Source organism: Oryzias latipes, chromosome 8 (assembly GCF_002234675.1).
Source record: "Oryzias latipes chromosome 8, ASM223467v1".
In the NCBI taxonomy this organism is placed as follows: domain Eukaryota; kingdom Metazoa; phylum Chordata; class Actinopteri; order Beloniformes; family Adrianichthyidae; genus Oryzias; species Oryzias latipes.
In genome coordinates, this window is record NC_019866.2 from 14,592,282 (window position 1) to 14,606,138 (window position 13,857).

The 13,857-nt window shown below is 39.1% G+C and overlaps 1 protein-coding gene across 15 annotated transcripts in view; it reads left to right on the forward strand.

The window, feature by feature from the left end:
- The first annotated feature begins 467 nt into the window (after window positions 1-467).
- Window positions 468-13,857, forward strand: part of mapk8ip3 (mitogen-activated protein kinase 8 interacting protein 3) — a 28,948-nt gene continuing 15,558 nt past the window's right edge. For 5 of the 15 annotated variants that reach the window (XM_011478324.3, XM_011478333.3, XM_011478329.3 and 2 more), the window contains exons 1-10: window positions 469-1,413; window positions 6,068-6,188; window positions 6,347-6,417; window positions 7,602-7,693; window positions 8,383-8,406; window positions 9,856-10,006; window positions 11,134-11,365; window positions 11,481-11,571; window positions 11,874-11,992; window positions 13,423-13,434. In XM_011478324.3, coding sequence (XP_011476626.1) covers window positions 1,114-1,413; window positions 6,068-6,188; window positions 6,347-6,417; window positions 7,602-7,693; window positions 8,383-8,406; window positions 9,856-10,006; window positions 11,134-11,365; window positions 11,481-11,571; window positions 11,874-11,992; window positions 13,423-13,434 — 1,213 coding nt within the window. In that variant the 5' untranslated portion in view covers window positions 469-1,113. Of the gene's footprint in view, window positions 1,414-6,067; window positions 6,189-6,346; window positions 6,418-7,601; window positions 7,694-8,382; window positions 8,407-9,855; window positions 10,007-11,133; window positions 11,366-11,480; window positions 11,572-11,873; window positions 11,993-13,422; window positions 13,435-13,857 lie in introns of all 15 variants that reach the window. The other 10 variants (XM_011478330.3, XM_011478331.3, XM_011478325.3 and 7 more) reach the window with 10 other exon arrangements.

Below are 13,857 nucleotides of genomic sequence, written 5' to 3' on the forward strand. Positions count from 1 at the left end.
ATGTGGCTATTTGTCCTAGAGTGGATGCATCAGAATGGAGCAGAGTAGGGAGATTTTGGCCCACCCGTTTCACTTGCTGTGTCACAAAAGAAAGCTTTCTCAAATAGAATTTTTTCATCAGCCCTTGATTCATCCTGATCTGAATAAAAATACTCAGAAATCCAGTTTCAATCTTAAATTCTTTTATCTGTGAGAAATTATGAGAAATACTACAGGAACATGTTTAAAAACACGATTTTCATTGGAGTGAGATTTTAAACAGAAGCCAATAAAAGTAACGGGTGTGTTTTGCGGGTTTTAATTTACTGGGTTCAAGTGTTGAAGAAAAAAAATCCTCGACTGCACCATATGGGAGCGCTCTTCGTCTACTAACCGATCACTGCGTAGACGCAGTACAGGCCGACCCTCTGCGCAGGCGCACTGACGATGCGGACTCAGTGATTCAGACGTCGTGACGTCAGAGTCACCCAGCTGGCTCCTCCATCAGAAGAGCAGGGAGAGCCTCTCCCAAAGGGAGACATCACCATCAGCAGCGGCATCGGCAGGAAGCGGATACAGTTATGGGAGCGGCGGTGTTTTATTTGCGTCTTAGGCGTCGATACTAATCGTGGGACGTGGATTTTTAAATTTCATTATTGTTTTTATTTTTTATATTTTACACCATCTCCTCTCCCCTCCCTCCCTCCCTCCTCCCGCCTGTTATGGCTGGGCTCCATGGCTGCGGCCGCGGATAGAGAGACAGGTGCAGCATCATCGTTTCTCGGCATGATGGACCCAGCCGCGGCCGATCCCCGGGCACTGCGCATCCACGTGAGCTCCACGGGAGGGGGGCGATAGATAGCCTGGGCCGCGACGAGACTGGTCTGGAGGAGCAGCGGTGCCAAAAGCCCAAATATTTCTCAGTTTGTTCCTCGTATTCTCAAGGTTATGCACGCGCACTGCAGCCGCTCCGAAATGGCATTTCTGCGGTTCATTTGATTTGAGGCAGGAGTGTGATTGAAAACGACCCCCCGTCCTCCCCGTTGGGCGGATTCAAACCCTCTGACAGCCTCGCCTTCCTGACCGGAAACATTCACCTCATCTGGACCAGAGGAGCCGGCTCCAGCTGCCAAGATGATGGAGATAGACGAGGTGGTGTACCAGGACGACTACGGCTCCGGCACCGTCATGTCGGAGCGGGTGTCGGGCATGGCGAACAGCATCTACCGGGAGTTCGAGCGGCTGATCCGCAGCTACGATGAGGAGGTGGTGAAGGAGCTTATGCCGCTGGTGGTCAATGTGCTAGAGAACCTGGACGCGGTGCTGATTGAGAACCAGGAGCACGAGGTGGAGCTGGAGCTGCTCAAGGAGGACAACGAGCAGCTCATCACGCAATATGAGAGGGAGAAAGCGCTGCGTAAACAGGCAGAGGAGGTGAGTAAGGACTCCATGCAGCCCTCACCCTCCTCTATCTTCATCATCAACATCTCCTCCAGCTTTCTGTGACAGTAATCCATTAAGACTGCTCTAACTGACTAAATAACAATTGAAAGAAAAATAGTATGTGATAGTATAATAAACATAGAACAAATGCCAGAAAAACTAGAAAGTTCCTATCAAAAGTACCACATTACGTTAAAATATTCATTTTTAGGTAATATCCATCCATCCATTTATCTTCTGAACCCACTCAATCACTTTTTGGGTCATAGGGTTGCTGGAGCCTTTCCCAGGTGGAGTACACTGCAAACAGGTTGCCAGACTGTTGCAGGGCCACACACTCACTTTCACACCTCTGGAGGATATGAAATTATCAATAAACCTATGAATACTGTTTTTGGACTGTGTGATGAAGCCAGAGTGCCTGGAGAGAACTCAAGCATGACTGAGGAGAACTCCACATAGAAAAGTCCCAGCTGGGATTTGAACCTGGGCCTCCTCGCTGTATGGTGAGAGCGCCACACACTGTACGCCACGGTGCAGTTGTTTCAGTCATTTGGGGACTATCTTAGTGATTTTACTTATATTATACTCTAATAATTACTCGTCACTGTCTTTTTGGGCAATGCTGGATAACCATCCTTTTTAGAACAACCCCAGCTTTTTTCTTTTAAAATTATACCTAAATCCATAATAAACTTGAAGCTGTACAAAAAACAGGCAAGCCTCCAATAAACTGTTCCAATGATTTATTCCAAGGGGAATCATAATTATGGCTCTTAACTCTAGTTATGTTTTTTTGAATCCTAAAACGTATTTAAAACCATGTTAAATTTTGAACAAAAACTCTGGCACAATTTCTACATCATTGTAAACACCATTAGCAAACTCAGTGGCATGTGCACCAATTGTAAATACTCTTCAATGAATTTACATCTGACTTATGTTTGGTACACCTCATGCACGATAGAAAAAGCTTTTTACTCTAGCTTTAAAAAAGTGCTACAACTTCATCTTATACTATCACATCCATTCTTGCTGTAGATGAAGTTGTTAGTGGTAAAAGTACTTCCACAGGTCTACTAACTCATTTTAACGAATGGCTCCAGGTTTTAAAATGTGTCCTTCATAGTTAAGCCTGTGCATGCAAATGTATGCAAACACAGAAGTAAGGCTATAGTTGCTATTTCCACAGATAAAAGGGGGAGCTGGAAACATTGCAGGGGTGTGCTCCTGATGAAGCAGGTGGAGAAACCCCACAAAGGTGTAATGCAGAGCTGTCCCACAACAACAGCAGCTGGGGAGTCCAAAGAAACTGTGATCCTTTCAGCCAAAGAAGCTTCTGCAATTCACTTGCAACTCAGCTATCAACAACTTAATTCAGCATTTAGTATTAGCATACAGGTGTGCACAACAGTCCTTTAGGATAGAAAAACTGACATCCAGTTTTCTGTTGCTCAAAGGTAAAAAGATTCTAGTCTGCTTTGTTTCCATGACATTATTGCTAAATATTTTTTGATGCTCTTGTGTTCTGAAGCTTTAGAGCAGAATTTCTCCCTGTAATTAACTTTAAAGAACCATAATGATGGATTTAGAGTAACATAGTACTCATAATTGTTTTCTTCTTTACATAAATATAAAAGCAAGTTATTCTCCACAGCTTTTTTCAAGTTAAAGTTCCACTCAGATCATCTTTTGATCTATTTCAAAGCATTCCCAGAGGTCTTGTAATTATAATTATTCTGTTTTTAGCACACAAAAAACTGTTTTTCTGCTGAGCGGAATTGGTTCATTAGAAATTTGCTTCTGAGTTTTGGGCGGTATCATTGGTACGAAGTAAGCCTGCCCCCATTTCCCGCTACCCATTTGTGTACACTCTCTCCAGCTAGCTAACAGCCCCTCGCACTCCCAACCTAAAATGACTGGTTCAACAAACATAGCGAGTAATGTTGGAACTACCCAGCTGTACAGTTCTGAGCCAGGTACCAGCTTAGACATACATGGATCTATTTGTCTGAAGGTGGATGCACCAGAGTGGAGAGGAGCGGATAGCTTGTGTCCCACCAAGTGTAGTTGTCAAACGGGATTTTCTATTGGCTCCTGATTCACCCCAATTTGAATAAATACTCATAAATGCAATTTTAGGCTTCATTTTCTTTATATATGTCCTACATCATGAGCTAAATGCCACAAGAACATGTTAAAAAGACTAAAAACACAATTTTCACCTGAGCGGGTTTCTAAGAACTTAAAATTTCATAGTTCACTCCAGATCTGTGAAGGTTGTGGAAATAAATCGATCTTCATGTGTCTCTAGAATAGCAAAGCCCAGCATGACACTGACCCGTTCACGTGTTTTTTAATTTATGCTGAACTTACAGTCTGATCTTATTTTAATGGATACAATTATGTTTTGTGGTTATTTTCTACTATGAAGCAACATTCTTTTACCTGGATTTATTTGGTTAGACGAGGGAGTTATTTTTTATATCACCACAACATTTTAATAATTCTATTTGCATAGAAATATAACACCTTGCAAAGTGCCTTTTATTTTTACTTGTTCAGTCCAACAGCTGAACAAACGGATGAGAGCTGAATGCCTCGTGTTGGACAGATTTTACTGTTACAACAAGGGGTCATGAATCTTCTGACACACAAGAGGGGTTTATTTATATAAACCTCTTTTGTAAATTGAATACATTTGTATCAACCATAAACATTAATTTATAGTATTACTTAACCTTTACTTCACCCTAATTTGCCAATTTTACTGAAAAACAAAACAAAAAACACAAGAAAATACATTATCTGCCTACAGTTGGGATCTCTTTGTTTTCTGGAATAGATCTAGAGGGACAGCCTGCGCTGTGTCTGATCAACAGTGCATTTTTCAGCTTTCCTGTAGTACACAGTGGGGGATGGGACGTTGTTCTAATGGTTGCAGTCAAGGAAATCAATAGCCTACAGAGCACACTGAGGAAGTCTGGCACTGTAACCCGATTTGTTCTCACCAGACAGAGCAGCCCAGGCAGAACTAGGACTTTGCTAAAGTTTTGGGCTTCAGCGAGATCCTGTCAAAAATCTAACGACTAATAGGCAGTAACAAGCACATTTTGGAACTTGAGCATAAAGCAATTTCTCACAAGAATCAGGAAGCTCAGGCTTAAAAACATCTCAGATTTCAAGGCTGTTGCATCGTATCTCGAAGGCAAAGACAGCAGTTCTTCTCTTTTTTAAAGAAATCACATTATCCATGATCACGTCTGCATAGATTTACAAAGCTATCAACTATTGTAGATTCAGAAAATTTTTTGTAAGAATTACTACCATCAGAGTTAACTGCAGATTTCAGTGGCTTTTTAAGAATGAATACAATCACATTTGATCACATCTCTGTTTTAATTTAAAACCATGTAAACAGCTATATGAAAAAATAGCAACATCAAGGATTTAGAACCTTTCCCTTCATCGTTTCAGCGCTGTTGTCACGCTCCCCCCTTTTCCCAGCTTTCACAAATTATAAATAGCTGGAAGTGTGTCTGCATTTTAGTCAAACCCACTTAGCCCTGATTTGTCAAATGATCTCTGTTCACTCATCACAAGGATACCTTGTGAATTATTCATACTGGGACAAAATGTACACAAAGCCCTCAATTTTACCTACAAATAGGCCTCCCTGCATGAATAAAAGCTGCTAATTGGGGAAAAGGGGGTCCCTGCACACATGTTGTACATATATTTTGTATCTATAATCCCATATCTTTCGGAGCGTTAGAATGGAAAGATCTGTAGAGACAGAAGAGGATAAGGCTGGAAAAGGCAGCTCAAAGAAGATTTAATTTGAAGGGCATCACTGCAGGGCATGTTACCGGTCCAAAGGCAAAAGATGAAGGCTGGTATTTTGTGAAGCTAAGGTCAGCAGCTCCTAATGCAGAATTCTATCCATCATAGCATTAAGTCTGGATAGTAATTTTATTCAAAAAAGGCGGTTTTAGTACTTGTTTTGTACGTTTCTTAATTTTGTGTTTTTACCTGCAGATATGCATTACTTCAAATGAGAACAGTCTCTCCATAAAACATGTGTCGTTTGAGTACTGCACACACATTATAAAGCTCATCTTTCGACAAGGGTCACTGGGTCCATGATATCATTGTATGTTCTGCTTTGTGTGGCTTATATTTTCTGCTGCCTGCTTCCAGTTCCAAGGTCTCCGTCTGCAGTCCCAGGATTACAGTATTAAGATTTGCAGACTTGCTGCATTAGAGGGAAAAAAAGGCGCCATTGTGAAAAGCTTTATGACAAAAAATGAAAAAAGGAGAGTAGAAAATCTTTCTTTATTTTTGCTTCATGATTGAATTTCCCCCATTAAAAACAGCCATTTCAGGGCAAAGCTCATAAACAAAAACAAAAAAAACATTTTTCAATTTTATTAGAATATGAGCATATTATATTCTGTTTTTGCTCCAAAGATTTGAAATATCCTACAAAAAGAATATTTTACAAATTTTGTGCTATAGATTTTAATGCAGAATTGTTATGACAAGTATAGATGAAGTCTGATTTTTTTTCCTTATTTAAACTGTGAACAAATCCACATAATAAATTGTTTTAACCACATTTTTTATCGTTGCTTTTTTGTATCAGAAATTTATTGAATTTGAGGATGCTCTGGAAGCTGAGAAGAAGGACCTGCAGATGCAGGTGGAGTTTCTGGAGCTGCAAGGAAAACAGTTGGAGCTCAAGACAAAAAACTACTCTGACCAGAGTGAGTAGAAAGATCTCTTCCTTTTTGAATATATACTAACTTTGAAATCATGAATAATTTTGATCCTAAAAAAAATGTGTTTGGCTAACCTGTTAAAAAAAACTTTTGCCACTAAATAACGAAGTAAATCTTTCCCTATTTTCTGTTTTTTTTTACAGTTACTAGGCTAGAAGAAAGGGAGTCGGACCTGAAGAAAGAGTACAACGCTCTTCACCAGCGCCACACTGAGGTGAGAAAACTCTCTGAATGCTGTGAGAAGTTCACACACTAACACTTTAACATATAAAGAGATTACATATTCAGAAATACTTTTATAATATCTTAATAAACATGGAATAAGTCTAGACTGTTATTTATCTTTTTGTTTATGTTTTTATGATGATTCAATCAAAAAGGAGCATTGTCTTAAGATACTATCCATAGAAGACACACAAATAAAGTATAATATTAGCTCAGACTAGTATCTCCTTTCACTAGTATAATCCAATTTAATCCTTATTTCCAATGACTTAAAGTTTAGTTTATTATGGCTTGCTTGTAGAACTTTTTTTCCAGCATAATGCCCTGTGCTGATCATGTAACAGTGAGAAGTGACAACAAATAAAAATCTTTAAACTCAATGAGTGAGGATTTGTTTTGACCAAATGGAGTCGGAATAGGACAGTAAAGAAAAAAAAATAGAATATCTGTCTTTAGAAACCTGCTCTATAAACTCTGGTGTTGTTGTAGTTCCCCGCAATCTGTCCTTAATTGTAAAGAAACCACTGCATGTCAGTTTAAATCATTATACAGTTGGGCAAAAAAGTTTTTAGTCAGCCACCAACTGTGCAAGTTTTCCCACTTAAAAAGATGAGAGAGGCCTGTCATTTTCATCATAGGAATACTTCAACTATGGGAGACAAAATGAGAAAAAAATTTATTGTCTGATATTTAAATATTTTATCTGTAAATTATGGTGGAAAATAAGTATTTGGTCATCTTCAAACAAGCACGATTTCTGGCTCTCACAGAGCTGTAACTTCTTCTGTAAGAGGATCCTCTGTCCTCCAAAGTTCTTGAGCCAAGCACAGAGCCCTGAGCTACACCATGGCTGAAACCATTAGGACTGCGTGTTTTTGTGCTTTAAATTTGAGGTTTTTTTGTTGTTGTTGTAAAGAATATTTTTCTGATTTGTTTGTCGAGTAATTCTTGTGGTAAAATGTCTTTATGTTATTCTTAGCCAAAAAAACCTTGGCATGAAAAGGATAACTGTGCACCATTGTACTCCAAATCCTGACCAAAACATCTCCATCAGATCTTTTAAACTAGACATTAAATTTGTAACAGTTTTTTAAAAGACACAAAAAATTTTTATAGTTTGAAAACTCTCAGCTCCTATGTTGTCTCATCAGTTCTCACTCTTTTGCACCACAGATGATTCAGACGTACGTGGAGCACATAGAGCGGTCCAAACTGCAGCAGGCAGGGAGTAACAGCCAGTCGGAAGGAACCGGCTGTGGACGAACGTGAGTAGCCGTTTTGGTGTCACTGTGATGATCAGAACCCTTCACCACTGTCTCGCTGAAAAAGTTCCATGTTGTTTTTCGGGATGCATGCAGCTTTCAATGTTCCATCATAACTCATCATGTTGGTGTCATTACCTGTGAGGAACAGCTGGTCTGTGTCACTTGCAAGAAAATAGAGGGACAAGGAAACATAACAGGCATTATGAGCCCTGAGGAAAATTATTAGAGAAAAAAAAGTCTTGTCTTTGTTTGCATCACTGCGCTAAAGCCCCGCCCACAGGCAAAACGACAAGCAGGACATCTGGTGTAGCTTCTGTAAGTGAGAAATAGAATAATCACATCCTGCATTATTCTATGTAAATCCTAAATCACACTTAAACAAGTCATTCTGATGCACAAACCTTCCATAATCCAAATTACTTGATTATTACATGTTACCTATTGAGTCCTTAAGGGATTACAATATACACAATTAAAGCAAATATTAGCAGGAACTCCTGCTCTGAAATCTATTTTATTAAACTAATAAAAAAAGAGCAGTTTCAAGCACAGACCTGAGAAAAATACTCCAAAAATGGGTTTTAAACAAAGGACCCAAAGTGTTTATGAGGGCCATGGCGTGTTCTGGTCTGTCTCTCTAATCAATGTCTGTCTTGTCTGTCTTGCACTTCGTGCTGCTGTTTGCACAGTCAACGCCACACATGGAGGAAGAGGTAAATCCAGAACGGTTCCACGACTGCCCCCACTTCCTTTTCCCTTTCAGACTGACCTGCTTGGATTTTAAGTGTGACTAGGATTTTTTGTTATCATTATTAGCTGTGATTTAATGCTTTAAAAATGGCTGTCATCTTTTTGTCCCGTTTCAAGACCTAGGTAACGACAGCAGCAGGACAGATAGATGTTGGTTCTAGGAAGAAAAAAAAACTGGATTATACACACTTTCTAGGAACACAAGTAAAAAAAAAAAGAAAAGCTGAAAGTGACTTAGCACATGCAGGAAAACACATTTTGTTTTCTGGCGTTTTTCCACTGGCATTTTGGACAGTAAGCAATAGAAGGCATTACTTTTGTAATTGGATAGAGGTCAGGAAAAAGCGTTATCATCTGCTGTCCGGACAGGTGTCAATACTGCAGCTGCAATGCTGAGTGCAGGAGGCAGTTGGAATTATGCTGGACACAAGCTGCAGGAACACTCCCTGCAAAGATTTAAAATAGAGCACAACATAGAAAACATAAATAACTATTCTTTAAAATCCTTAATTTTGAGTTCATAGAAATATTGCAAAAACACAAAAAACAGTATTATTATTTCCGAAATGTTTGCATATTCAGCAATTCAGATCAAATGTAAGATTTGAAGGACAAGCTATTTGTTTAGCTAAGTTAAAAATATGGGAAAAAAAAGTTAACTCTTAACTGTCCCTGTTGCATCTGACTGTTTGCCTGAAGACTCGATTTAACTTAATTCGATTCCTGCATTGGAACCCTCATCATTTGTTTCTGGGTTGCCTTCATGTCTAACAAGTCCTTTATTTATCATCAGTTACATCAAATTGCATTTTAATCGCATGTTTGTTCTGAGAAAAGTCTTTTGAGTAGCCACACCTGTAAAACAGATCCATCTAACCAAAAGAAAAACACTGTATTTGCCCTATTCTTGATGTTTGTGATAGCCATTTGTAATTCCAAAGGCACTGCTGCTCTGTATGACATGAAATAAATTCAATCAGTTTTATTAAGGTTTTCCTGATATCTGCCTACCTTCTGCTCCTTCATTTTTATGTGTGCTAGTTTGTCCATCCTTGTGCTTTTCCTGCCTCATTTGAATGTTATTTGTTCTTAAACAGCAGATTGAATCAAATTGTAATCAAGCTGCATTTATGCTGCACTTTGATAGCTGTGTTTTTCACACAAAATTCATTGAAAGCAAACAGCTGGACACTAAACAAGGCATGTTGACGGTTTGGGAAAAACTTTATTAAGTGTATTTTTCGGGCATGATGCAACGAAGCTTAAAACTGTACAGAAAATATCAGGCGGATTCCCTATTGTGCATGCAGCGCATGCCAGGAGGACGCTGATGCCTGCAGAGAAGGAAGTCATAACTGTGATGGATAAGAAGACTGATATTTGTCCCCACCCTCCTCTGTCTCCTGCGTCAGCAGCAAAGCGGAGCGCCCGCCTTCGTTGAGCCTGTACCCCAGCGGAGAGGGAATGGTACGTGGGGGTCTCGGGGGGGCTAGGATGGTGCCCGGGAAAGACATCTGGCAGGTCAGCGAGCTCGGCTGTTCAACATTCAGCTCTGCCTACCAGGTGGGACTGACAGTGGGACCTGTCCTACTCGATCAAAACCACGGGGACTTGAAAGAGGGAGGGGCTTGCACTGAAGCTGCTAGCCACACCCACACGGACCACCTCCCCTCCCGCGCCTGCTTGTGTCATTTTTCAGGAAGCTTTTTTGATGTAATCTGTTATAAAAATTTTCTTTGAAGTCATAATTTATGCTAAAAAATTGAGTTTGACTCAAGCAAGCAGGGACCATATTTATGTTTTTTCCTTGTAAAGTTTTTGGTACTTGTAGAATTATTTATTGCTTTTTTTGTGCTTACAATTTTTAAAGCTTTTACTTATTTTATGACAGCATACATTTGTATTTTGCAGTTTATAAAGATATTTTGAAAACAAAAGTAAATAGATATCAATGATTTTTAAAAAATCATTTTAAGAATCAAAAAGGACTTAAAAGATTCAAAACCCTTTTTTCTCCCAGTTAGTGACTTCAGCATATAACAAATAATTTTTAATTTTTATTAATTACACTTTTTACTCAGTCAGTTTTAAGATCAAATAGTAAAAAAAGGTTTAGCTTTCATTCAACACTTTTTATGTCCAAGTCTTATATGAAACATTTTCAACAAGGAGCTTAACTGTTAAGCCCTCTCTATACATCAAAATGAAAGTATTGATGCTTTAAAAGCGTAGGTTTATGTTCTAACCTTTTTGCTGCACAGCATTACCTAGTTTCTGTTCAGAAGCAGAGTTCATAAATTACAGAATTGCATTAAATAAAATCTAAATTTCAGTTATTTTGATTCAGATCTAAGCCCATCAGTCCTCCCTGTGGTTATTTCCAAGTTTAAACAAATAAACTTCATGCAGACTTCTAAAAAATGAATAAATACTATAAAAGCCAGTCTTTTGAAAGGCTCTTTGAAACTGATACAAAAGATTTGGCTCACTAGAAAGAGCCATAAATCCAATCACTAGCTTTTTTGCATTTGATGTGCTCTCAAATTAAATTTCCACTTATTATGAAACGATAAATTGTCAAATATCAAACATACCAGCAGCTAAATACTCAGCTTCTTTGTCTGGGTCTCACTTTTCTCTTTGTGGTTTTTATCTATTACCCTTTGTGTCACACATCGCCACTCATCAAGGAGGATGGATCTGAGTCTGACTCAGTGGCAGCTACACCCAGCAGCACAGGAAGCAAGTCCAACACACCCACCTCCTCTGTCCCCTCCGCCACGGTCACCCCTATCAATGAAGGGTTCCTGCTACAGTCTGATTTTGACATGGTGCCTGCTGGGAACAGGAGGAAAAGTGGCAAGCGTTTAAGTCGGAACATGGAGGTGCAGGTTTCCCAGGAAACCAGGAATGTCAGCATTGGTGAGCAAATGCTAAACCAAATAAGAGGAAAATGGAGCTTTTCTCTTCCATTGTTAATTATTTATTGAAATGTTTCATAAATTGGAAGCTGTGTGATGTATTTATGATATTCCAGGTATGGGAAGCAGCGACGAGTGGTCAGAGTTTCAGGAAATCATTGACTCCACTCCAGAGCTGGAACACTCCGTGTATGGAGGAGGAAACAGGTTAGGACTATGTTGTGGTCTTTTTATTTGTACATTAAGAGCTTTTATAGCACTTTTACTATCTTTATATATATTATTATTATTTTCTTAAGATTATAACAACAAAGTTAATATCATGGATTCTGCAAACTCCAAAAGCTTTGCCTTTATCCTATTCAAAAAACCTCAACACTAATGTAGATTTTTGCTCCCATCAGGACCAAAAATGTTAATTCATTTCAAATACTAGAAGAATCTAGAAACTTTTATTTTGATGGAAGATACAACAGCAGTGCAGATTAGTAGATTTTTGTGTGTTTCAGTCCCTGTCAGGGCATAGTCAACGAGGCTTTTGGCATCAACACTGACTCCCTGTACCATGAGATCAAAGACGCCAAATCGGACATCATCGGGGATGTGGATGCAGGCGCCGAACTGCTGGGTATGAGGAGGGCTTTGGCTCTGGCAAACTCATTTATGAGCTTCAAAATATGATTTTGTGTAAATATGACATGTGATTTCAAACACTTTTCATGCCAAAGTGGTGGAGCATAAGGGCTGATGCATTCATGTGTTGCAGTTTTTAATTTAGCTTTTAGTTGATTTTAACTGATTTCCCTTCTCTACCTCTGTGCCGGTCCCAAGCCCGGTTTGAGAAGGTTGCGTCAGGAAGGGCATCCGGCGTAAAACATTGCCAAGTTTACCATGCGACTTGTTCGCTGTGGCGACCCCTGATGGGAGAAGCCGAAAGAGGAAGAAGTTGATTTTAACTGATATTTTATTCTATTACTTTTAGTATAGGCTATTTTATGTATTTATTTTCATTTTATGCATCTTATGCTCAATTTTATGTTTTTATATAAATCTTAACTCTCTAATTTTAGTATCTTATCATGATTTTAGCCCCAGTGTTTCTTGTGGGGATCTTTTCCTCCAGGGCTTGCCTGCTTGGTCGGTGGTTGTTGCTGCAGTTCTTGCCCTTGCTGGGGCAGCTGGGGTCTAACTTTGCAGCTTCACAGCTGTGACGTGGACCCCAGTGTTGTCCCAGTCTGGGTGGGTGCTGTGGCGATGCTCCCATGGCCAAGCTGGCTCCTGGAATGAAAGGATTCCCAAATACTGTTTCCTCACAGCAGAGCCAAGCCATACTTGTTTGTTTGCTTGCTTATTTATTTACTTATTTATTTTTCTAAAGTTACATAGTCATTATTCTTTGTACGGGGGGGGGGCATGGGTCATATGTTTGAACGGAGGGGAGTGGGAAGGGTAAAGGGTGGGTTGGGTTTTTACTGTAATATTGTGTGTGTTCTGTTTTTAATGTTAAAGCGCTTCGAGCTGCACAAAATGCATGAGAAGCGCTATTTTATAAATAAGGTTTGATTTGATTTGATTTGAGAAGCAGCTTTTTGCTTTTCCTTTTCTGCAGACAGCTTCATGTGAGGCTTCGGGAATGCTTCACTGCACTCTTGTTTTTTATTTGCCTGGAAGGCTGCAGGGCTGCATCACTGCAAAGTCATGCAAGAAAAAAAAACAGTCATGATTAGAGGAGCAGATATGACATTTCTACAGCAGTTTGATTCACACTTTAAAAAGGTTTTTTTCATATAACTATAACATTTATGGTCCGTTTAGTGCAGTTTCACATCATGGCTACATTTGTTTTCTTGCTTTATGTTTGTAATGATCCAATAATTTTGTTTATTTTAGTTTCTGTTTCTGAATTTAGGTTGCTCTGAGCTTCGTTATACCATCCCTGACTTTTTACGTAGATGGAGCAGACAGGGAAATTTGACCCGGTTTCAGTCCATCTGGTAACCTCTCACCCATTTCTTTTCTTTTTTCCCTTTTATGTGCTTCTGCCGGTGACACCCATAGGGGAGTTCTCAGGTGTGTATCTTGTGCATTGGTATTCTTTTCTTTATTCCCTCAGCTCTTTTACTCTTTTACTTCTCTTCGAACCGAAGGAAAACAGTCCATTTATAAAATACCTGAAAACAAAGACACACTACATTTTATAATAATGTATGAAAAATGTAAACCTGATTAAAAAAATAGTTCAATGAAGAGTTTAATACTTTAAAATTCAAAAGCAACCAGATGTGTCAATCACTTTCAAGATTTGTAAAAATTAGAAACAGAATCAATAAAAAGGTAAAGAGGTTTTACCAGCATCATGCTTTAAATACACCTCTTTTTAGATTTTTTACCCCCTATTGATGCCTATTGATGCAAATGTGACTCAAACCACTTCAGCTCCAAAATTATCTTAATTTAGCATCTACATGAAAGTATTTCATAGCTTGAAATGAA